The sequence below is a fragment of the Gossypium arboreum genome, chromosome 12 (assembly GCF_025698485.1).
Source record: "Gossypium arboreum isolate Shixiya-1 chromosome 12, ASM2569848v2, whole genome shotgun sequence".
Lineage (NCBI taxonomy): Eukaryota > Viridiplantae > Streptophyta > Magnoliopsida > Malvales > Malvaceae > Gossypium > Gossypium arboreum.
Genome location: NC_069081.1, coordinates 103,493,122 through 103,516,575, shown reverse-complemented (window position 1 = coordinate 103,516,575; position 23,454 = coordinate 103,493,122). Strand labels below are relative to the sequence as shown.

The window sequence follows — 23,454 nt, the reverse complement described above, 5'->3', positions numbered from 1 at the left end:
CCTCAGAGGATAGTGCAGTGGAATCAGTGAATCCACAGGCCTTAAACCCTAAAGCAGTAGGGTAACAGGCTGAATTTACAGATCTTAACCCCTAAGCAGTAGGGAAATAGATCGAAGGTGATAGATCTTAACCCCCTAAGCAGTAGGGAAACAGATCGAATGTGACAGATCTTAACCCCCTAAGCAGTAGGGAAACAGATCGAATTTGATGGGCCTTAAACCCCTAAGCAGTAGGGTAATAGGCTGAATTTACAAATCTTAACCCCCTAAGCAGTAGGAAAACAGATCGAAGGTGATGGGCCTTAAACCCCTAAGCAGTAGGGTAACAGGCTGAATTTACAAATCTTAACCCCCTAAACAGTAGGGAAACAGATCGAAGGTAATGGGCCTTAAACCCCTAAGTAGTAAGGTAACAGGCTGAATTTACAGATCTTAACCCCTAAGCAGTAAGGAAACAGATCGAAGGTGATGGATTTTAACCCCCTAAGTAGTAGGAAAACAGATCGAAGGTAATATATCTTAACCCCTTAAGCAGTAGGGGAGCAAATCGAAGACGGTAAGCCTTAACCCCCTAAACAGCAGGGTAACAGGCTGGGAATTACAAATCTCTTCTCCCTAAAATGGCATTGAAGCAGCTAGAAGCCACAGCAGATCTCCTTGAAGTTTCAGCGGAGTAGATTGAATTCACAAGTCTTGTCTCCCTGAAGTTGCAGTGAAGCAGATTGAAGATAGCAAATCTTATTTCCCTGAAGTTGTAGTGGAACAGATTGAAGCTATGAATAAACAGATCTTATCACTCTGAAGTTGCAGTAGAGCAGATCAAAACAAACCCCATCTCATTGAAGTTGCAATAGAACAGGTTAAAGCTACAAGTAGTCGCAGTGGAGTAGATCTAAGCAACAGTTCCTGATGATGCGGTGGATTAGAATGAAGTTACTTGAAAGAAGAGGAGCACCAAAGAAGTCAAGACTCGGCAAGACCGGGCAAAATTGGTCTTCCTTAAAAGTCTTTGCTCTGTTCTCGTTACATGAAAGCAAACAAAAAAGGGCAGCTGTACTAGCCCATTTTTTCCCGGGCCCATAAAACAAACCCAACAACTAAACCCAATTACAAAATTAGACCCAAAATTACAAGCCCAAAATTAAAAAAAAAAAACCTAAGGGCCCAAATGGCCTACAACCTAAACCAATTTTAGTAATAAAAAAAAACCTAACCCTGACCCTAGCCGTCAGCCACCGCCCCTAGCATCAACCACTCCAACTGCTCCTACCTGTAAAAGAAGAGAAAAACACGCAAGAAAAAGAGCAGCAAAGAAACAATATAATATGTATTCAAATCAGCTATAAAGCCGGAGAAAATGTAACACAAAAGGGGTTTTTTTTAAATAAAAAATCAGAAGATTGTGAATGTAAAATCGTTATTTTCAAACACATATCTGAATACAAAAAAAAAACAGCAAGGATTGAAGCAAAAAAAAAAAGATTCAAAAGTGCCAAGGTCCCATTTTTTTCTTCCTTTTTATTTTCATTTTTCGGCTACACATACAAACGTATTTTCTCTAAATTTTTTTCTTTCAAAAGTAGTATATATATATTTATATATAAAAATATAAAAAACAAAACAAAAAAAATACCTTTTTTAAATTTCGGCCACCATGTGACGGCGGCGATGACAGCGGACGACGGTGGTTCGGCGACCGAGACTCCACCAGAGGGGAGAGGCTTCAGAGAAAAGGGGAGAGGGAGAAGTTTTTTTTTTAAAGGAGTGTTGAAATGAATTTTTTTGGGGGGGGAAATTTACTTAAATAGAGGGCCAAAACGACGTCGTTTTGGCCTAGGTCCTTAAACCCCAAAACGGCGTTGTTTTCAGACGACTCGCGTGCCGACCCAACCCTCCTCAGAGGATCTGCGTGTTTTCAACGGAAGGGCTAATTGCACTTTTAGCCCTTCCGCTTTTTTATTGTTTTAAAATTTAATTTTTCATTATTTCTAATTTTACCCTATAATTTATTTTGGTTTTCATTTTGGTCCTCTCTTATGCTGCGCGTTTTGAAGGGATGGGTTATTGTCCATTTTAGTCCCTCCTGGGTATTTGCGCATGCAATTTATAGTCCATTTGAGTCTCTCCTGGGTATTTGCGCACGCAATTTAGTCCTTTTCTCTTTTATATATTTCTAGATTTCCCCAAACTTTCTGTTTTGAATTCAATTTAATCCTTTTTTATTATTTTTACTATTATTTTTATTAAATATATTATTGTTATTATTTTTATTGTTATTTACATGTTATTATTTCTTTTCTTTTATTATGGTATTATTATTGCCATTATTACTATTTTTATTTTTTATTATCATTATTATCATCTTATTTTATTGTCATTTTTGTACTATTATTATTATTTTATATTTTTACTACTATTATTACTCTTTTTTGTTATTATTATTGTTTTTACCATATTATTATTTCCTATTTTTATATGTTATTATTGTTATTAACATATATTATTATTATTAATGTACTATTATTTCCTATTATTATTATTACTAATATCACTATTACCATTTTATTTCTGTTTTTTTTACTATCTAATATATTATTATACCTTTTTATTATTATTACTATTGTATTATTATTATTATTATTATATTTTCTTTTTTGTATTTAGTTATACGGTATTATTTTTATATATTAACCAATTTAATATATATATATATATTTTTAGCACACTTATTTTATTTATATATCATTACTCTTATTATTATTATTTCATCATTTATTTTATTTATAATTTTTAAATAACTTCAAACTTTAGATTATTTATTATTTGTATTATTGTTGTTACTATTATTTTTTCTATTTGACATATTATTGTTATTACTAAATTTTCTTTCTTACTATCATTGTATTGTTATTATATTTTTTCATCTTATTTATTTTCTCATTACTTAGTTATTTATATTTCTTATTCATTCATATTTTCACTATTATTATGCTTTAGGCATTATGTCTATATTAATATTTGTGAAAAATAAAATAGAATAAAATAAATAAAAATAAAGAACACATAAATTTTACGTGGAAACCCTTTCGGGAAAAAAACCACGGGCAGAGGAGAAGAAAATTCACTATGTCGAAAAATTTTTTTACTCGAATACAAGAGGAATAGACTATGTCTATTTATAGGCTTGCAAAGCCATATTCTAGTAGGATTGAAACACCTTATCCTAATCAATATAAAATAGATGGAGTTTAATAAGGTTTAAAAACCTTATTCTAAAATAAAATAAAAGAAGTCTAGTTCTATATGGATTTTACTTTTATTTTATTTTCCATCATATTTTATTTAAACAAGAATTTGGGTCACTTAATTCTAACAATCTCCACCTTGACACAAATTCTCAATGAACAAGTTCTTCATCGCGAACTTTCAATAAACAAGTTCTTCACCTCTTCCAAAAACCCCTTAAGGGTTTAACTTCAACAATGAACACCAACCAAGTCTAAGCAATGCTCAAACTTGGTTATAGGAAATGACTTAGTCATCATATCTGCAGGATTTTCATGAGTGCTAATTTTGCTCACAACAATATCACCACGAGCAATAATATCACGAACAAAATGATACCAAATATCAATGTGTTTTGTTCTCTCATGAAACATTTGATCTTTTGTAAGAAAGATGGCACTGATTGTCACAAAATATTGTCTTGATTTGAAGGTCTTCATTGAGTTCACTAAATAGTCCTTCAACCAAATAGCTTCTTTACAAGCCTCGAGAATCGCCATGTACTCACCAATTGGTAGACAAAGCGGCGTAGTTTGCAAAGTGGCTTTCCAACTAATTGCACAACCTCCGATTGTAAAGACGTAACTGTGAGAGATCTTCTTCTATCAAGGTCTCCAGCAAAATCAGCATCAACATACCCTATAACTCCATCTTTAGTTCTTCCAAACTGTAAGCAAACATTAGTAGTGCCTCGTAAGTATCTTAAAATCCATCGAACTACTTTCCGGTGTTCTTTACCGAGATTCGCCATGTATCGCTAAGCGACCTTGTTGCATATGATAAATCGGGCGTGAACAAACCATAGCATACATGAGAGATCCTCTCGCACTAGAGTATGGAACATGTGACATGTACTCAATCTCATTATCGATTGAGGAGATAAGGCCGATGAAAGTCTGAAATGGTCGCTAAAGGAGTACTAACGAGCTTAGCACTCTGCATATTGAACACGCAAAGAACTTTCTCAATGTACCCTTCCGACTTAGGTACAATTTACTTGCTTTTCTATCTCGAGAATCTCCATACCAAGTATCTTCTTTGCTGGTCCTAAATCTTTCATCTCAAATTCTTCACTTAGTTGGGCTTTAACCTTTCTTATCTCTCTTTTATCTTTTGTCGCTATCAACATGTCATCAACATAAAGAAGTAGATACACAAAAGAACCATCACTGCTTTTTCTTAAAGTAGACACAACTGTCAAAACTACTTCTTTTGAAATCATGAGAAGTCATAAAGGAATCAAACCTCTTGTACCCTTGTCTTGGTGATTGTTTCAAACCGTAAAGGGACTTTTTCAGCAAGCAAACATAGTCCTCTTTTTACGAGACTATAAAACCCTCTCGGTTGTTGCATGTAAATATCTTCCTCAAGTTCTCCATGCAAAATGTAGTTTTACATCTAACGCTCAAGCTCCAAATCATGCATGGCCACAATACCAAGCAAAGCTCGAATCAAACTATGCTTAACAACCGGAGAGAACACATCTGTGAAGTCCACTCACGAATTTATTGTAACCCTTTGCAACAAGCCTTGCTTTATATCCGGGTTCTTCAACTCCCTGAGTCCTTCTTTCTTTTAAACACCCATTTACAACGAATGACCTTTTTACCTTTAGGAAGTTTTACAAGATCCCATGTTCTTTTTTGTGGAGTGATTCCATCTCCTCTTGCATAGCAAACATCCACTTTTCGAGTCTTCACACTAATCGCCTCGAGAATAATTAAATGGCTCTTGATTCGCATCTATATCTTCACCACATTTAAAGCATAAGCAACTAGATCAACCTCGGCATACTTCTTTGGAGGTTTAATTTCTCTTCTTGTCCTGTTTTTGGCGATAGAGTATTGCGGTGAAGAAGCAACTCTATTCTCAATTTTTGTCTTGGCTTGAGGAGTTGATTCGTATTAATCGATGCTCCACCGCTTTTGGTTTTCTTTATTGGAAGAGTCTTTAAGAGATAAGTTAGGTAGCATAGCAGTTTCATCAAAAACAACATCTCTCGCTAATCACAACTTTTCTATTTTCGGACACCATAACTTATAGCCTTTTACACCAGCTTTATAACCAAGAAAACGCATTTAATGGATCTCGGTTCCAATTTTCCATTATCAACATGAGCATACGCAGACTCCCAAAAATCTTTAAATCGTAATAATTAGCGGGATTACCGGACCATACCTCTTGTGGAGTCTTTTCTCAATGGCAACGGATGGAGATCGGTTGATCAAAAACATGCACGAGAGGTCATTCGCCCAAAATGACTTGGTAAGTTGGCATTTGACAACATACATCGAACCTTCTCCATGATCGTTCGTTCATTCATTCGCAACGCCGCTTTTCTTTGTGGAGTATGACGAATCGTCAAGTGTCTCATGATCCTTCCGACTTGCACAATCTATTAAACTCATCGAGCGTAACTCTAAGCCATTGTGCATGCGGAGGTATTTTATCTGTTTTCCGTCTGCTTTTTCAATCATAATTTTCCAAGACTTAAATGTGGAAAACACATCACTTTTCGCTTCGGAAGAACGCCCAAACTTTTCGGAAAAATCATCAATAAAGGTTAGCATATAATTAGCTCCACCTCTCGAAGGCACTCGGACGGCCCCACGGATCGAATGGATATACTCCAACGTTTCCTTCGTGTTATGGATTCCTCTAGTGAATCAAACTCTCTTTTGCTTCCCAAAACACAGTGCTCTCAGAAATTCGGTTTGCAAATTCCTTGCCCATTAAGAAGTCCTCTTTGCTTAATTTCGCCATGCCATTCTCACTCATATGCCCTAGGCGCATATGCCAAAGTTTAGTAATATCATCATCGACAAGGAAGAGGAAGCGGCAATTGCATCACCGATATGAGAGAACCTCAGAAACATATAACTTGGCAATCTTTCTTTGCCCTTTCATCACAACAAGGGACCCTTTGGAAATCTTTAAAACCCCACTTTCATTGTGTATCTGTACCCTTTTGAATCAAGAGTACTCAACGAAATTAAATTTCTTTTCAATTCTGGAACATGCCGCACGTCACTAAGTGTTCTGACAACTCCATCAAACATCTTAACTTTAATTGTTCCAACACCTGCGATTTTACATGAAGCATTATTTCCCATCAAAACAACACCTTCAGACACTGTTTCATAAGTTGTAAACCAATCCCGATTGGGACTCATGTGGAAGGTGCAGACTGAATCAAGTATCCACTCCTCGCTTACTTTAGAATCATTGATGAAGTAACTAGAAGTTCACCATCGTTGTAGTCTTCTACAACATCGCCTTCACCGAATTTTTCATTTGTTTTCCTTTTGATTCGCACCTCCTTTTAATCTTATTTTGTAGCTTATAGCACTCAGATTTAATGTGCCCTTTCTTCTTGCAGAAGTTGCAAGTTTTACCTCTGTTTGAAGATTTCGATCTACCCTTAGATTTACCACGAGGATTCCGTTCCTGTGTTCTACCACGATCATCATCAACATTCGGTCTTATCTCCCACGAACAATGAGACCCTCTCCCCGAGAGTTGGGTTTAACCACAAGATGCTTCATCTTATCATACGAGGTTAAAGAATCATAAACCTCATCAAGCTGTGAGAGACTCGCGGCTATATAAAATCGTGTCTCTAAAGGTTGAATAAGGCGGGCAACGAACAAAGTAGAATCAACCCTAGATCTTCCTTATCATCTTGAACCTCCATGGCCTCCAAGTTTGAGAGAATTTCTTTAAACACCGTTAAGTGTTCGTGTCTGACGCACCTTCCTCCAAACGATGAGCATAAAGACGCCGCTTCATATGCAACTTGCTTGTTAGAGTTTTCGACATACATATTTGTTCTAGCCTCTTCCATAATGCAATGCGATTTTCTCTTTCATCACATCCTGTAAAATTTCGTTGGACAAATGCAGATGTAATTGTGTTAATGCCTTTCGATCCTTACGCTTCTTCTCTTCATCGTTAATGTCGAAGGCATCTTATCTATCCTAGCGGGGCATCCTCTAGATCCATCTGCAAGAACGCTTGCATCTTAATTTGCCACAACGCAAATCGGTGTTGCGATCCAACAATGAATTTCATACTTCAAAGACGCCATTACCGTGATCGAGATGAATAACCGGAAGCTCGATACCAATTTGTGAAAAATAAAATAGAATAAAATAAATAAAAATAAAGAACACATAAATTTTACGTGGAAACCCTTTCGGGAAAAAAACCACGGGCAGAGGAGAAGAAAATTCACTATGTCGAAAAATTTTTTTACTCGAATACAAGAGGAATAGACTATGTCTATTTATAGGCTTGCAAAGCCATATTCTAGTAGGATTGAAACACCTTATCCTAATCAATATAAAATAGATGGAGTTTAATAAGGTTTAAAACCTTATTCTAAAATAAAATAAAAGAAGTCTAGTTCTATATGGATTTTACTTTTATTTTATTTTCCATCATATTTTATTTAAATAAGAATTTGGGTCACTTAATTCTAACAATATTAAAGCACATTATGTCTATATTAATATTTAGGTACTAATATCGTATTTTACTATCGTTATATTTTTCCTATCATTATCATCACTATTACTACCTTATTAAATAGACTCTCATAATATTCATTATTTTACGACTAGTTTTTTTATCTTCAAACATTTAGCTTATATATTATTTCCCTTTCTTATTATTCGTTTGATGCATTTATTTTATCTTTGTTTTATAATTATCATTCACATTGGTGTTTATGTTTATCTGGTTATGCCTATCAATTTTTATTTGTTATGCATTCTTTATTATCTCGTTTCATTACGAATTTAGGTTTTATCCAATCCAATATTAATTCTTCCATAAAGGCAATATTTCATATTTAGAATTTCAAGAAAATCGTGCCCTAACTTACTGGGTTTCGATTTTTCTCATTTAATCTAAATAACAAAATATTCTTTTAAACTCGCAACACGAATTTTGAATAAAATGCTTATTCTCAGATATGCGAGGTGTTATGACCTAACTTACTGGATATGACATCTTGTTACCTCGGGATAAGATTTTTGCTAACAAAGGCAATATTTGGCATTTGGAAATTAGAGATATCGTGCCCTAACTTACTGAGTTTCGATTTTTCTCGTTTACTCTAAATAATTGAATACCCTTTTAAAAAAGGTTCAAATACACAAATTTTAAGTAAAAGGCAAGCTCATTCTCAAAAGTTCGAGATGTCGTGTCCTAACTTACTGGATGTGACATTTTATTACTTTGAGACGAAAAGGTCTTTAACGTTCGAGTATTTTTTACAAGAGAGGGATCATATTTTAAAAGTCTTTCAAGTTTTCAATTTTCGACAAACCCGAACCCGTTTTTCTGAATTCCGTGGATCAAAATCGTTGTTTAAATAAATCGAACCATTTATTAAAAACAACCACTTTTACGAAGTGACCCGATCACACCTCATCAAAAAGGATTGGTGGCGACTCCCGTTTTTTTTCATTTTCGTTTCCAAAATCAAGTCGACCCCGTTTTTCAAAAAAATGGTTTCGACAATAGTGTATTCTTATTCACTATTCACCATCACCTACAAAATTCTTTCATAATAAAAAGAATCATTAATGCCTTGTAACTGAAAAATATTAGTTATTGTTCTCATCAATTGCTAGCTTTGAAACTCCTATTTTTGAAATACTATAAAAAAGAAGCTTCTCACAAATAGTGAAAGGTTTTTTGTCATTTTGACATTCTGACTCTTAAACCTCTTACTAAAATTCTCAACTTGTTTTTTCTTTCTTGAGCCTTATTGTTAGTCACATTTACCTTTCTTCACCTTCACAGTCATTGTCTATCGTTGAGTTTAGTGTTATCGAATTTGTTTCAGTCTTCCTTTCTACCTTCTAATGCACCTTATTCACTTGTTTGCAATGTCTCATTTCTCTATCAAAAAATAGTGAATATGGATTAGTATTTGATAGCAAAAAATTATCAGTTTCAACTTTTCATTGTTTTTTGAAATAAAAAAAAATGAGGAAGATTTATTTTAGCAATCAAATAGTCTCATATAGAATTAGCTTTTGACATTTTGTTAATATTTATATTTATTTACACTTTGAAAAAAGTATTGAAAGGTATAAGATTAAAGACTTTATAAATGTAAAAGATTTCATGGTTAGTTAGTTACCTTTTCGAAGAGTATTCATGGCAAGAGATTAGCCACTGTTGCTTGGGTGGATGCCCTAATTACAAAAACAAAACAAAAAAACAAAATTTTTGAATTATTTTTTAAAAGAATTGAAATTCATTAATTCATTCTATGAATGGGATCATACGATTCGAGAAAAAAAAACAACAAACACCTGTAATAGGGTGAGAAAGATAAGCTCCACCAACACAACAAAGACTTCATCCTCAACATTAGTAAAACATTATGACACAATGACAATTGGTTGTCACAGTTCAAGCATGTCATATTTGAAGTAATTGCAATCACCTAATACGATAAGGAAATTAACTCTGAGTGGTCCAAAGCGGTAGGCAAAAATCGCTAAAAGATTTGAGCATTCATTGAATTGGAGAGGATGACATCAAAACCATCCTTAAAACTTGCAAAAACAAGGGAACATGCATAAACAAGATTAAAAAACATGCTACAAGAGCAAACAAAAACTTCAAGTAAAGACTTATTAAATAATAGAAAACAAATAAAATATATATAAAAAACTTGATTTTTCGTGTTGTCAAAGAGTTTAACAATGAAAATAGATGGCGAGTGCCTGATCGAATTGATCAGGTCATGTAGGAATAAGGTTCAAGTCTACCGGTCTGTTAGGATGTCTCAGCTACATACATCACTGCACTTCCAATTGACACCTATCGTAATGATAAATGGCTCATCTCGCCCTGACCTTCTCTTGATTTCTCAAAACTTTTGTCACTCGATCCCCGCAATGACAGAAAACCCCTTGTCGTCTCGACTGTGTTACCGTAGGCTCTAGGGTAGTCGAAATAAGAGAGCACTCAAATAATAATGAGACTCCTACTTTTTCCGATGGCAACAAAAAACCTTCTTCTTATGTGGGCTTTTCTCAATATTTTATTGTTAAGTATAGTTATGATTTTTTAGTCTATTTGTCTATTCAACAAATAAATGGAAGTTCCATCTATCAATATGTATGGTCTTAGACCATCAATAATGATTTTTCTTTCGAGTTTGGTTACTTTATTGATTCAAATACCTCTATTATGTCAATATTAACCACTACTATTGGAATTTTTATTCTTATTTATAGTGACAATTATGTGTCTCATGATGAAGGATATTTGAGATTTTTTGTTATATGAATTTGTTCGATACTTCAATGTTGAGATTAGTTACTAGTTCAAATTTGATACAAATTTATATTTTTTGAGAATTAGTTGGAATGTGTTATTATCTATTAATAGGTTTTTGGTTCATACGACCTGCTGCTGCAACAAACCTTTATCAAAAAGTTTTGTAATTAATCAGATAAGTAATTTTAGTTTATCATTTATTATTCTAAAATTTCTCAAAATAAAAACAAATCAAGAACGAAAAAACCATCCATTTTCTAAATTGTCTGTGACTAGTAGAGTTTCAACCACGACAGACACAGTTGATTTATAGACCGGAAAGAAAGAAAGCTTATAGAGTCAAAAAGAAGAAAGAAAGAGAAGTTGGTAGGAAGGAGGGAGAATGGTAACCAACCAAAGATTGATACCGTTCGTTGGCAAAAGAGAAGAAGGAAAGACGTGAAGAAAAAGAGAAGAAATTTTTAAAAATATTGAATAAATTTTAAGTTTAGGAAGAACTTAAATTCTAATAAATACATAAATAAATGCTTTGGCCCTTTAATCTTACAATATGAAACGGTAGGCAGATAAACAAAGCAGTTGGCGTCATCGTGAAAAACGAAAATATGAATGCATGAATGTCAGCAGTTCCATGAATCATATCGTCACTACGAAAACAAAATTTTATATCCAAAAATAAAAAGAAAAAAGAATTGTGAAAAGCAATCTTCTTTTAATGTGAAATGAAGAAACAGCCAAAAATAGAGTAACTGAGGGGAAGCGGCACAAACGAAAATCAGACTGGTGGATTGAAGCAATATGAGACGTTTGGCTCGGCCATCAAGAAACGTGTTAATGGATTTCGGTGCTGGGCGGCCGCAATTTTGCCTACTTATTCAAAATTTTCAGCATTTCAGACTTGAAACCAATCCAGTGGAGCTTGACCCAAAGTTCATTTGGCGCTCAAAATACCATGCACTTTTGGCGGAAGGTGAGGAGGGTCTGGGTGTCTGTCTCCGACAGGCTTAAACCCCATAAACCCACTGTCAAAGGTCAGTTTAGTTCCATACTACATGATCATCAATCTCAATCCCTTTTTTGTTTTTTTCTTTTTTACTTGGAAATTGATTCTTGGTTTTTGAATGAACTGATGAAATAAAAATGAGTAGGTGGGAAAGATGGTGAAACCTGTAGTGGAAATGGTTTATTAAAGCTTCAAGATGATGTAAAGATGTGTGGATATGAAGACGTACAGGTGATGTGGGACTTACTGAATTCACCCGAAATCAAACAAATAGGTGCCGCAACAACCACGGTGGTGTCTAGCAGCAAACAATGGCCATCTTCTTGGACGGCTATCTCTTGGCATAACCAAGGAAATACTGCCTCGTCATCTTCATTTTGTTGGGTTAAATCCGGTATAGATAATAGTTAGAAATTATATACAAATTTTGTATATGATATTTTGTTCATACAACCACAGGAATGCCATATGCCAATACCTATCTTCCTTGTACCTTTTTCTTATTAAAACTGGCGGAAATTATAGTTTAAGAATGAAATAATACTGTGTTTTTTGTTTCTTTTAACATATAAAAAGAGTGGAAGTTCAATTGTAGTAGTGAACAAATGCTTTGATGTTGCGAACTCTGCCATCCCTCGAAACTCCACAACAAATAATTCGGTTATGATTTTCATCAAAAGAAATTTAATTACTGCCATGTAAATGCAACTGAAAAAAATCGTCAGAAACTAATGCACAATATATACGGATGCATGCTTGAAAAGAACCGGGTACAATATCAACCTTCATGACACTGCCTGGTTCTGCATTTTAGAGGCAAAAAAATAACTTAAGCCCAAGTAGTTCGACTCAGATCAAGGTTTCACTGCCCTCTATCCTTCCTTGCTTACGAAATGAATAGGGTCATAAATTTTCACTCTCTTCTCTAATCTCATGACCCAAATCATGACATGTATACATAGCTTATCTGTTATGGCTTGTACTTTCTACATCATAAAACCCAAAATTTTGCCTGCCGCCAATCGAACACTCTGCTAACAAACACGATTATGCATGCTGGTAAGTGTATAGTACAGGAATGAGAACTCCAGGTCTCCTTCCAAGCCATTATTGGATTTGCAAAATGATGGCTGGCTTTAAACCTGCCAATATACGGTTTAATGAATTAGCAGCCAGTGGCAACTCAAATGAGATGTAAAAATATATGAAAAGGCAACTGCGGGCAACTGTAATCACATTCGAAAGAGAATAATTACTTGATCAAGCAGAAGGACTAACTCTTAGCTAGCCCATCACGTGATATCAAGGGTTGAAGAAACTCGAGCCACTGATACTGAGTGCAATTAACACTGATACACTTGTAATCACAGCAAACCATAATAAGATTGATCCTGCAGAAGATAAATTATTGAGTGCATTCAAATATACACGATTGAAACTTAAGCTTATATACAGAGATTTAAGTGTCACACCTCCAGATGATTCAGAACCCTTATCAGAATCCGATGGCAAAGATTCCCCATTAACACCACTAAATCTTGTTTTTAGAGATCCTGTTCTTGATATGTCATCAAAAGATTTGCTCCCAGGTTCGGACGATACTATGCCTTGAAATTCCTCACTAACAATCAAAGCTGCTAGAACATCCATAAAGGACTCCTTGTCTGTTTCATCTGTAAATTGCTTTACACCCTGCACATTTGTCACATTTAGTTCATCAGAATCAGATAATTCATCATCTGAAGCATCCGTATCAACAGATCCAACCACAGTTGTGTCATCTTCTTCATCCTCAACATAAGCTTTATACGTTAACCGAAGTAATATTTCTCCGGCAGATCTCTTTCCAAACACTCCCCAAGCTCCTTGCAAGACAACAATCTGATCCGATGGAACAGTGTCCTTGAGAGTCCCAAGATCAACCTGAAAAGTATTGATGCATCAGATGAACATATTCATAGAAAAGGGGAAACCACTGACTGAAAATCATTGCAGTCTATCATCGATTAGTCTTCAAATAAAGCAAAATTTTATCATGGATTCATCCATATTTGAACTCAATCAAACAGGTAGCAGAAGCAGCAAGACATGGATATCTACCCTATTGACCATCAACCTTCCTAGGCAAGGCAGCGGTCTTCATATTCATACAATCTAAAGCTCTACCTAGAATAGTCTGTATGTTATGCAATACAGCAGTCTCAAACAGAAAAAATACTGCTGCTCATCAGAACAAATAGGTGGCAACTAGCATGTAAAAGACAGATCGTCTTGCCTATTGGTCAATAAGTGCCTTGAACAACTAGCTAGCCTTGTGTTACTGCACATAGCTGCCGGCGAGTCTCTCATCTCGACCAATCTTTGCCCTTTTCTAAAGGAACACACATATGTGTGAGTACAATCTAATCTTTAAAAATTATATAGGCAACTATTGTATTTAAGCATCAAATCTCAAAGCTAGGTAACAATTCCCATATGAAAAGATGATTTTCAGCATATATTGTACAATTACATAAGTTGCTTTTACGAATAAAAACTCACCTCTCCTGTACCAATTGTCAAATCCAAGAACCCAAGGGAGTCCTTCACTTGGATGCATAGTTTTTCTTTTCTATGGTTTGCCACAAGTAAATGAAAATCCTGCCAAAATGCCAAAACAATTATCAATTAAAGAAATCTTACGGCTTTATTTTGTTCATCCAGTTTGGAAGTTTTATTATAGATGATAGTATTCCCAATAAAAAGAGGCTATACCTGATTCCAAATTGGCTCACCAGGAGGCCCAATAATAGTGGTTTGACTGTTCCTTTTACTGCGTATAACTTGATCCCCCAGGCTTAGAGTAACATATGGATCAGTTTTGCCTGACAAAAGAAGGGCGGTAATGAACACAGTGAATGAAAGTGAAGATATACATTCACATAAAGTATTCTACTAAGATATTCATATAAGTATCAGAAAACCTATGTATTTCATCCTCATGAGTTATGCCCTATCTCAAATTGCATGTTAGGCAACAATGACAAGTAATTTACCTCTCTGTAGTTCATACTTATCAGTTTACTCTGTCTTACCAATGTCGCTAAGTAACACAAGTAAAGGGTGGATTATTTGAACCTTGAGAGAAAGTTTGGGACATTATTCAGGTTGTGTTCCAAATGTAGGTAAAAAGAAAGATTCAAAAAGAGGGACCTTGTGTCTCAAGAGAAAGACATTGCAAAGCAAGAGAAGAGAGAAAGAGGTAAATAAACAAATCCTAAAAGATTTCAGTGGGGCACACTGACAGTCTTAAAAGGCAGTGACCAGCTTAAGTACAATAATGACATGCTGAAGTTCCTTATGGCAGTCTTCGCTCTTTGGTGCTATCCTCCAACTTCCCATTCTTGCTACAAAATTCAGGGTCAGGCTAGCTAAGATCAGCATGGCAGTGGATACACACACATATACACAAAAAACAGATGGTCACAATTTGTCTTTTACCCCTTTGCTTTTCTTGATTATTTCTATAGCACAAGTCATGGCTAAGCAGAAGCAAACTAAAAAAGGTATAGCCATACACACACACACATATTTATACAAGCTTCCATCCACATTTTGAGCAACCTGTAAAGTGTTGCACGACTATTATAAACTTAGCTCTTCAAGGACACTGGAAAGTATACAACCCTCAGCCTACATCCCTAATTTTTAGACAACTGTGTGTTAGTACCCATAACCTATTTCAGGCTCATATCTCAGCATCTCAAATTACCAATATTTTGAAGAGTCGGATACTAAGATCCTTATCGTAGACAACACCCATGCCTGAGCTCGAGCAACATAAGATTTACATGCACAGATATCTGTACTTTCCATTAAGTCAAGGGTTAAATGGAAAATTCATAACCTTAAACAGCCTAGTCACTTTTGAACAATTTTCAAAACAGAGATTAAAGAAAAGCTCTCAACACATGATAAGCAGTCAGTGACAGAGCGGACATTTTTCCACTGCTTACAGCAGCTTAAACCAAATGTTGACCCAGGCCTACTAAGAATGAAAATAGAACATTAAAGATACATCATAGGAAGTCAAAAGTAAAAACATATAGAAAGTAATCATTTCCCCTTCAAAATCAGAAAAATAAATCTTCTCAGAACTTAAATGAAAAATGGTTCTTACCATAAAAAACATAAAACAGTTTCCTGGCATCTACAAGAGTCACGGATAGTTCTCCAACAAAATCCTTGTTCTTCTCTTCTTGAATTTCTCCTGATTTCAAACCATTTGCAACAGGGCCAACTGCTTTCCCATTTTGGAAATCCAGAACAATCTTCTTTGGGCGGACAAATAATCGAGGCAAATCCACAGTGAGCAGTTTTCTCAAAAACCTGAATACAAATGTAGTCAAACACCATATGAATAAAATATTAGAAGAACGAGATACACAGAAAGCTGTCAAAGCCATCTTTGTGTAAAAAGTAAAAGGTGAATTATGATAAAGCTTTCAGCTAATATGGGTGTTTAGTATGACGATACATGGGCTAAGTTGAATGCTTTTGTCAAAAGTGGGAGGGGAAAAACAACGAGGAGATGGCAAACACTACCAGATACAACTTATCTACTAACGATTAGTCCTAAATATGTACTTAAATTGATACAGAGTGAGCTGTACAACCGGATCAAGCTTACATAAAATATTAATTTTAACTAAAATCAAATTAGTAGGTTTTAGTTTCAGATAAATTCTTCCATTTGACTATATATAGTTCAGAGATATTCTTGAAACCTACATCAAAAGCTTGGGAAATTGTAGCGAACCAGTAAGATGTTTTGTAAAGTAATGTCTTCAATGCTGTGAAGGGAAGGGGATTATGACAATAGTTCAAACCAGAAAGGTTCTTATAGAATATGTTCCCGACAACTATGTTAATCTAAAATAATACCATTAGTAAGGTAAGAAAGTCTGTAGTCCTTCGGACTAGTATGGAAAAAATTTAAAAAAAAAAAAAGAATCATAGATCAGTAAGCTTGCATAAATTACAGAAACTGTAAAAAAGTTTGCACTTACATTGAAAGAACTGGAATTGCTGGTATAGTCCGGCGCATGCAGAAAAGAAGAGAAAAAGAAATATCCATCAGTATCTTTGATGCCAATTGAAGAACAATTCCTATTAATTTTTTCTATTTGAAGATGAGGAAATCGAACGCAGTCATCTCCAAAGAAAGACAACTTCAATGAGGAAAATAAAATAAAAGGAATGTTTCTCTTGATTTCATAGTTATATAATCAAACTCCCATTAACTAAATTTCGCTACAGGAGAGTAGTATGCATTGTTTTCTTCTGTTGCCATCCAGTAAGAATTTCTTCTAACCCTTTAAACCAACTACTAAATTCACAGTTTCATAGGTAATGAGCATACTCAAGTTATTGGAGAAAGCCAAGTAATTTAAGCAATGCTCAGATAACCAATTACTTAAATACAAGAATTATCTTAACATACAGTGCAAGGGAGAGGGAAACTTTATACAACTTTTTCATTTTTAAACTGCATGACTAGTGGAGACAGAAAGAGACATCATACTTTCAATGACTGTGCTTAGAAGGAATTAAAGGACTAATATATTACCGAAAGATGTTAGCTTGTATTTACATACCCATTAAGTTAAACAAGCGAAATGGAGATAACTCAAACTTGATCTTCGGAAGCGAGACGAAAGCCCATGACACAGCTCCAACAAAAGGTTCTGTCGGTATCAATCGCAATTTAACCCAAAGTTCTCCATCAATGTCAAAATCTCGAATACCAACTGGCACAACAATTGGGATAATGCCAAATTTTAATGTTAACATCAACAACATGCGAGCACCACCAGTATAACGAAGCCCTATTTGATACCTACATTAAGTAAATGAAAGTTAGTCAAATGCACTCTCAACTTTATAAGTAGAACCTCTAAATATCCTCAAATAATAAAAAAATGGCACATTAAGCGACAAATTTAGCATCATAGTTTTATTGAAGCTCCAAGCAATATGAAAGCTACTTTATGTATCAAGAACACTTCAAACTTGATAATTAGAACTTTGTATATGAATAAACATAGGAATCAGCAATAATTGACAGTAAAAGTGCACTAATAACTATGCCAACAACAAAATACAAAGTGCTCGTAGTTTTGAAGTGGCAAAACACTCACTGCAAATCATTGACTCGCCGCGAAGTTCTACGCTCAACATTCCTAACAGACAAAGGCTCATCCCCTAAAGAAAACTGCTTAATTTCCACTCTCTGGACATAATCAGGTTTGTTAAGATTATCAATAACAGGTTGCAGTAACCCAATGATCCAATTCTCAATCCCACCTCTATAAACTTTCCATAACTTCCCCAACACCATATTAACCCATTCAACTGATTCTTTCCTCTGCAAATCCTTTTCCAAGAACAATGAAAAACTAGTCGGGACTTGGGGCCAAACCCCTCCTCCCATTCTAACAAGGTCACCATCTAAAGCCCCCAATTTGCCCCTCCTCCTCCTTGAAGTCCAGATTTTATCAAAAGCAACCCCAACAAAAAAGAAAAAAACAAATAATCCAACAATGTTACGGTTAATTGGAGGGGACGGGATTGGGTGGATAACACCTAGCTGAGTCCGTAATTTGCCAACAATGGGGTCTTGTTCGAAACTAGCGAAATTTGAACCCATTTGGATTGAAGATTCTTGACTTTCATTTTCCCTTTCCCTTTCCCCATCCACAAACTCACTTGAAAAGCCATTGGCTACAAGATTTCTAGCTACCCTTACATTAAGCCTGTTGGGATTTGGACTGCGAATTGCACAAGCAAGAAGACAATATTTCCGGTGTGCGATTAAGCGATTGATGAGCGGGGTCTTGTAATTCTTATTCCTAGTTGCGAAACAGAGGTTGGTTTTACAAGGGCAAAGAGGAAGAAGGAGAGGGAAGCTGAAACTGGAAGAAAAAGAAGAAGGTTTTAGAAAGATCATTTATTAAAGGTAAAGGGAGGAACGTATTCAACAAAGCCCCAGTAGAAAAGTGGGGATAACAACAGAAAACATAGTTGTTAATGGTAATAAAAAACATGAAGGAAGTGGGAGAAGCGAATTGAAATGAAAGCAGGGGAATGAACAAGATATGGGGTTTTAATGCTTTTCGATTGGGGGGATTAACCGACCTTCAATTATATCTTATTATATTTGAAAAGGGAAATGGTTGAGATTTTGAAGTTGTGTGATGGACAGCAAATAGTGAATAGGAAAAGTAGCGGAAGTTGGGCAGAAATTTATTTTTGTGGCAATACCATGCCTTCACGTTTTGTTTGTGTCTCAATATTTTTCCTTTCTTTTTTAGGCCAAGGTCGGAGACTAAATATATATCAATTTTCCAATTTTTAATTTAAAGCATCAAATTATTATTAATTTTATATTTTAGTCACTTAATTTTAAAAAATTACAAAATATTTATATATATTGACCTATCATATCAATTGTCAAATTATCGATCTAAAGTTCACAAGTCAATTTTTAAATAATAAAAAACTTAACACTGCATTGATTTAAATAAAATGTTTTGAATAGTTTAATGAATTAAATGAAAATTTTTGAATAATTTATTTACTATTTTGTAACTTTTTAAAGTTAAGTGATCAAACTGTAAACTTAGCAATAGCTTAGTGACCTTAGTTATAGTTTATCCTAGATGTGCTCATGGGTCAAGTTGGGTCTAACCAAAATTTTAGGCTCGTTTGTTAGGCTCGGCCCGAAAAATGAGCTTAAAATTTTGCCTAAGCCCAACCTAGATAAACAAGCAAATGATTCTAAAATAGTAACAAAATTAACAATTAAATAAGAGTTATACAATAACAATAAAATAGTAGCAATATAATAGTTAAATTGTAGTAAAATAGTGAAAAAAAAGAACAACAAGAAAATAGCAAAAAAAGTAAAAAAAACAGTTTTTTCTTTACATATTCGGGTCAGGCTAAGTTGGGCTTGTGTCAAAAAAGTCTTACCCAAGGCCCAGCATATTTTCTAAACGAGCATCTTTTTTTTTTACCTAAACTCATTTTTAGAGCGTATATTTTTACTCAAACCCTCTCACTTTTTAAGCGGGCCTTTAGGTTAGGCCAACAAGTTTAGTTTACCCTTAAATTTTTTTAAACAATCTCATTATAGATTCTAATCATATTTGTTATTTTTTTACACAATACTTAAAACTACCCATAGCCCTACATCCTCTTATATTGACAATAATGTCGTGTCAATCGAACTAAGACTCAATTTATATAATTAAGAATTTTTTATATTTATAATAGTAATGTTTAATTATTGAACCCAAGAAAACAGTAACGTTAAAATATTAATTTGATGTAAAATAATATTTAATGTAATTGAAAATATGTTTTACTTAAAACATATATTAATTGAAATAGTTTTTTTATCAATTGAACTGATATTTGACTAATTAAGATTCGATTTTATATTATTTAAAAAATTAATTTTATAAAATTATTGACAAATTTATCAATTTCAATATAATCGATGAGTTTGACTTTTTATTTCATGAGGTATCACATTCACCCGCACTTCCGGTTCGAATCACGTTTTACTTGTGTTAATTTGTTTGTAAAGGAAAAAAGAAAAGTGGGTCAAGGTCGGAGGCCCGCGGTAGCACTTGCCATTGACGTGCCAATGTCATAATGTCTAAAAGGCATAATCGTATGATTGGCCCCTACACTGTAAGTTCCTTCTAATCTAGTATTTTTATTTTTAAAATGTTCAATTTAATATTAGAGGTTTCATTCCGTTTATCAATGCGGTAACCAAATGGCATGAGGATGAATCTGCCACATCATTCTTATATTCAGATAATTTAAGGGACCAAAACACGATTATACCAAACTCATTTTAACCCAAAAAACAATGAAAATTCAAATCGGAAATAGAAAAGAAAAACATTATCAACGTCAGGGGACTCTAGAATCATCAATCTTCGTCCTTCACCATCTCTTTAGAAAATTATGTGTAGGCGTGCCTTCATTTTTATATTAAAATTGATAACATTCGATTTCAATCAATATCATCTTCATCACCTTAATCATCACCAAACTCGACGCCTACACAATTTCAATCATTCTCAAACACAATAGGCAATCTTATACCTTTATCAAACAAAGAAAATGGAGATGATACGGTTTAGGTTTCATGAATCTCGTGCTTAGGATGAGATTGTGTGGAATTGAATCATGAGAATTTTATTTTTTTTTGTAAGTTTCTCTTTTCCTTTCCAGAGTCGAGAAAAGTTTCTTTTCTTATGTGTTATTATTATTGACTCATGATTGGAATGAGATTATGGGTTAAGATATTATAGTAATTAAATGTGTGAAATATGGATTATTGTGAGGGTGGCTATTGGTTGGTAGTGTGGTGATGATAAAGTCAGGGCAGAGCCAAGGGGTTGGCAAAGGCCCCAATTCCCTCAAAAATAAAAATTTTGACCTTTAATCTTTTTATAATTTTAAAAATTTTAAATTAATATATGATAAAATTATACTTTGTCCCCTTAAAGAATGAGAAAAAATTGATTTAATTATTTAAAAGTTATAAAGATATAGACTATTAAAATTGTGAAATTTCACTTTTGCTATCGTAAAAATATACAACTTTATTCCAGCCGCCCCTCAAAAAATTTTCCGGCTCCGCCCTTGGATGAAGTTATGGGTTGATGATGGCAAGTGGTAGCATTAAAGAGGTGATGAAGTTAGTCAAAAGTTAATGGTGTACCATTTGCCACCTGCTGATTAATTAGTATGTTATGTCATCAAAATTTATAATAGTGTTACGACTAGATATCATATTGATAAACAAAACTAAAATTCAAGTATCAAATTAAACATTTTGAAAGTAGAAGTATTTGTTTAGGTAATTTTTGAAGTAGCTGTCGAAGTGTTAACTGTAGTGGCCCCTATGGCTGTCACCAACCCTATTACCTGTCATATTTATGAGAAATTATTTTATGGACCCTTCCCACCACATCATCCATGGCCTTTTTCCAATTATTTAATGACATTTTAACAATTTTTCCATATCATTGATATATAATTTTGGTAATTCTTTTACCCTAAATATAAATTTCCTACATTCTAACTGTATTAAACAGTAGCATAAAGAAGTAGGGTCAACCCTATAAAGACTAAGATTCCTAATATCATTTTTAGCGTGACTAGATTCTAAAATCGTGACAGCTGTCGTGCCCACGACTTGTAACGTATTGAGCTGAAAATAAATCAAAAGCGGGTTTTAGTTGATTAAGGTTAAAAAATATAAAAATGAACAGATTGAAATAATATTTGAATTATAATTGTAAAATAAAATTAAATAATTGAATTGAATTAGGAAATCAAATATGTGAATTCTTAGTCTTAGACTCGGAATATTCCAGACTCGAGTCGATTCTTGAAAGTGAATTTTTCCTTCCAAACGATAAGCTAGTTATAGCGACTAAGGATGCCTCAACTGCCAACTCTTCTTTGTGTAGTTGATTCCGGTATAACCTGCAAACCAACCCTTACCGACTATCTAACCACGTAACATGCGTCTATAATTTAAGATCTTGGTAGCCTTGCGATCTAGAAAAGTCCAACTCGAATTAACGACCTTAACCTCGTAGGTCATTTAAATCTGATCACTATCTCTCTTGGCAAAATTCAATTGCCATGCTCCCACTTGGACATGCCAATTTTTTTGCGGGAACTCGAATGCAGCAGACGACCGTCTCGTTTTCCGAACTGTATGCCAAACTACTCCAAGTCTCCAACCCAACATGCACTTTTTGAGTTGAAATTGAATTAACTTTAAGGGGCGATTATAATTATCTCATACTCTGGAAAGATAATAAATATTGTGTTGTAAGGTTTTAGCGTGGAATTGATTAGATTGGAATGATGACTGGTCTAAAGCTAAATAGAGATTAGTTGAGCATGAAATTAATCAAGCTAAATAGAGATTAGTTGAGCATGAAATTAATCATACTTGATTAGATTATGAGAATTGATTTTAATGAAAGGCAATAAGTGAAGAAGAGAGAGAATTAAAAGGGCAATTACACCAAAATATAAAAAGAAGAAAGAAATGACAGAATGTTTGACACTTTATCATGCCTAGCAACCAACCACAAAATCAGATTTTTTTCTAAATATAGGATTTTGTCAAAGTAAAAAATTTGATTTTTTTATCAACTCAAAAATAATTTTGCAATTTTCAATTTAGCTCAGCATCTTGCTTTTTGTTCCAATTTAACCAGATTTTGCTTGTTTTTGGACTTCAGCACTCCAATTGCGTCCATGATAAAATTTAAGAAAGAAATAATAAGTTTAATAGCATTCTATTAGAAAATTGACCAAAAATAGATATATTAAACACACAAAATTAACTTGCTGTCAACACTTTTTAAAAGGTAATTATTTGGTCTAAATTTTAAAGATCCAGATGAAGAAATCGAGTTCAAGAGTCGATTACATATGCAGAAAGTATTAACACTCTTACAACGTTCAGAAATTAATATCTCATTAAATACATGTTGTTTAATATGATCTCGTTAAAATTGAGTAGGCATGTATTAAAAACTCAAAAAAGAAATTAATTGAGTGATTAGAAACTCAAAAAAGAAACTAGTTTTTTTTTTTTTTTAATTTTCATTTGAGTTTGAAAAGGGCATTTTTAACATTTAGAAAAATAAACGACAGCGTATCCAATAATTTTGATAACAATCTCATTAATTTTTCTAATGAAAAAGCAAATGAAATCAAGGGTAAATGCACACATGCTGAACTACGTTTAAATCAACATTGTAAAATCAGAC

At 34.0% G+C, this 23,454-nt stretch overlaps 2 protein-coding genes across 3 annotated transcripts; one reads left to right on the top strand and one right to left on the bottom strand.

The window, feature by feature from the left end:
- The first annotated feature begins 10,905 nt into the window (after window positions 1-10,905).
- LOC108479621 (uncharacterized) lies at window positions 10,906-12,168 on the top strand. The gene is made up of 2 exons (XM_017782335.2): window positions 10,906-11,621; window positions 11,739-12,168. Exons 1-2 carry the CDS (start codon window positions 11,543-11,545, stop codon window positions 12,002-12,004), a joined length of 345 nt encoding a protein of 114 aa, XP_017637824.1. The 5' UTR covers window positions 10,906-11,542; the 3' UTR covers window positions 12,005-12,168.
- A 92-nt stretch (window positions 12,169-12,260) lies between these two features.
- Window positions 12,261-18,917, bottom strand: LOC108479620 (tricalbin-3-like). 2 transcript variants are annotated; one of them, XM_017782333.2, is made up of 10 exons: window positions 17,773-18,917; window positions 17,230-17,471; window positions 16,642-16,660; window positions 15,753-15,961; window positions 14,348-14,457; window positions 14,135-14,233; window positions 13,361-13,516; window positions 13,066-13,285; window positions 12,850-12,984; window positions 12,261-12,735 (listed from the first exon to the last, which is right to left on the bottom strand). In XM_017782333.2, exons 1-9 carry the CDS (start codon window positions 18,579-18,581, stop codon window positions 12,896-12,898), a joined length of 1,953 nt encoding a protein of 650 aa, XP_017637822.1. In that variant the 5' UTR covers window positions 18,582-18,917; the 3' UTR covers window positions 12,261-12,735; window positions 12,850-12,895. The 2 variants fall into 2 exon arrangements, with proteins under 2 accessions (XP_017637822.1, XP_017637821.1); XM_017782332.2 differs by having other exon boundaries at window positions 13,066-13,516.
- Between the last annotated feature and the right edge of the window lie 4,537 nt (window positions 18,918-23,454).

Coding starts and splice junctions, on each gene's coding strand:
- LOC108479621 (XM_017782335.2), top strand. CDS start 11,543: ATGCACTTTTGGCGGAAGGTGAGGAGGGTCTGGGTGTCTGTCTCCGAC. Junction 11,622..11,738: donor CCATAAACCCACTGTCAAAG/GTCAGTTTAGTT, acceptor AAAAATGAGTAG/GTGGGAAAGATGGTGAAACC.
- LOC108479620 (XM_017782332.2), bottom strand. CDS start 18,581: ATGATCTTTCTAAAACCTTCTTCTTTTTCTTCCAGTTTCAGCTTCCCT. Junction 14,458..15,752: donor ACTGTTTTATGTTTTTTATG/GTAAGAACCATT, acceptor TTCTTTTGTCAG/GCAAAACTGATCCATATGTT. Junction 14,234..14,347: donor GTGAGCCAATTTGGAATCAG/GTATAGCCTCTT, acceptor GCATTTTGGCAG/GATTTTCATTTACTTGTGGC.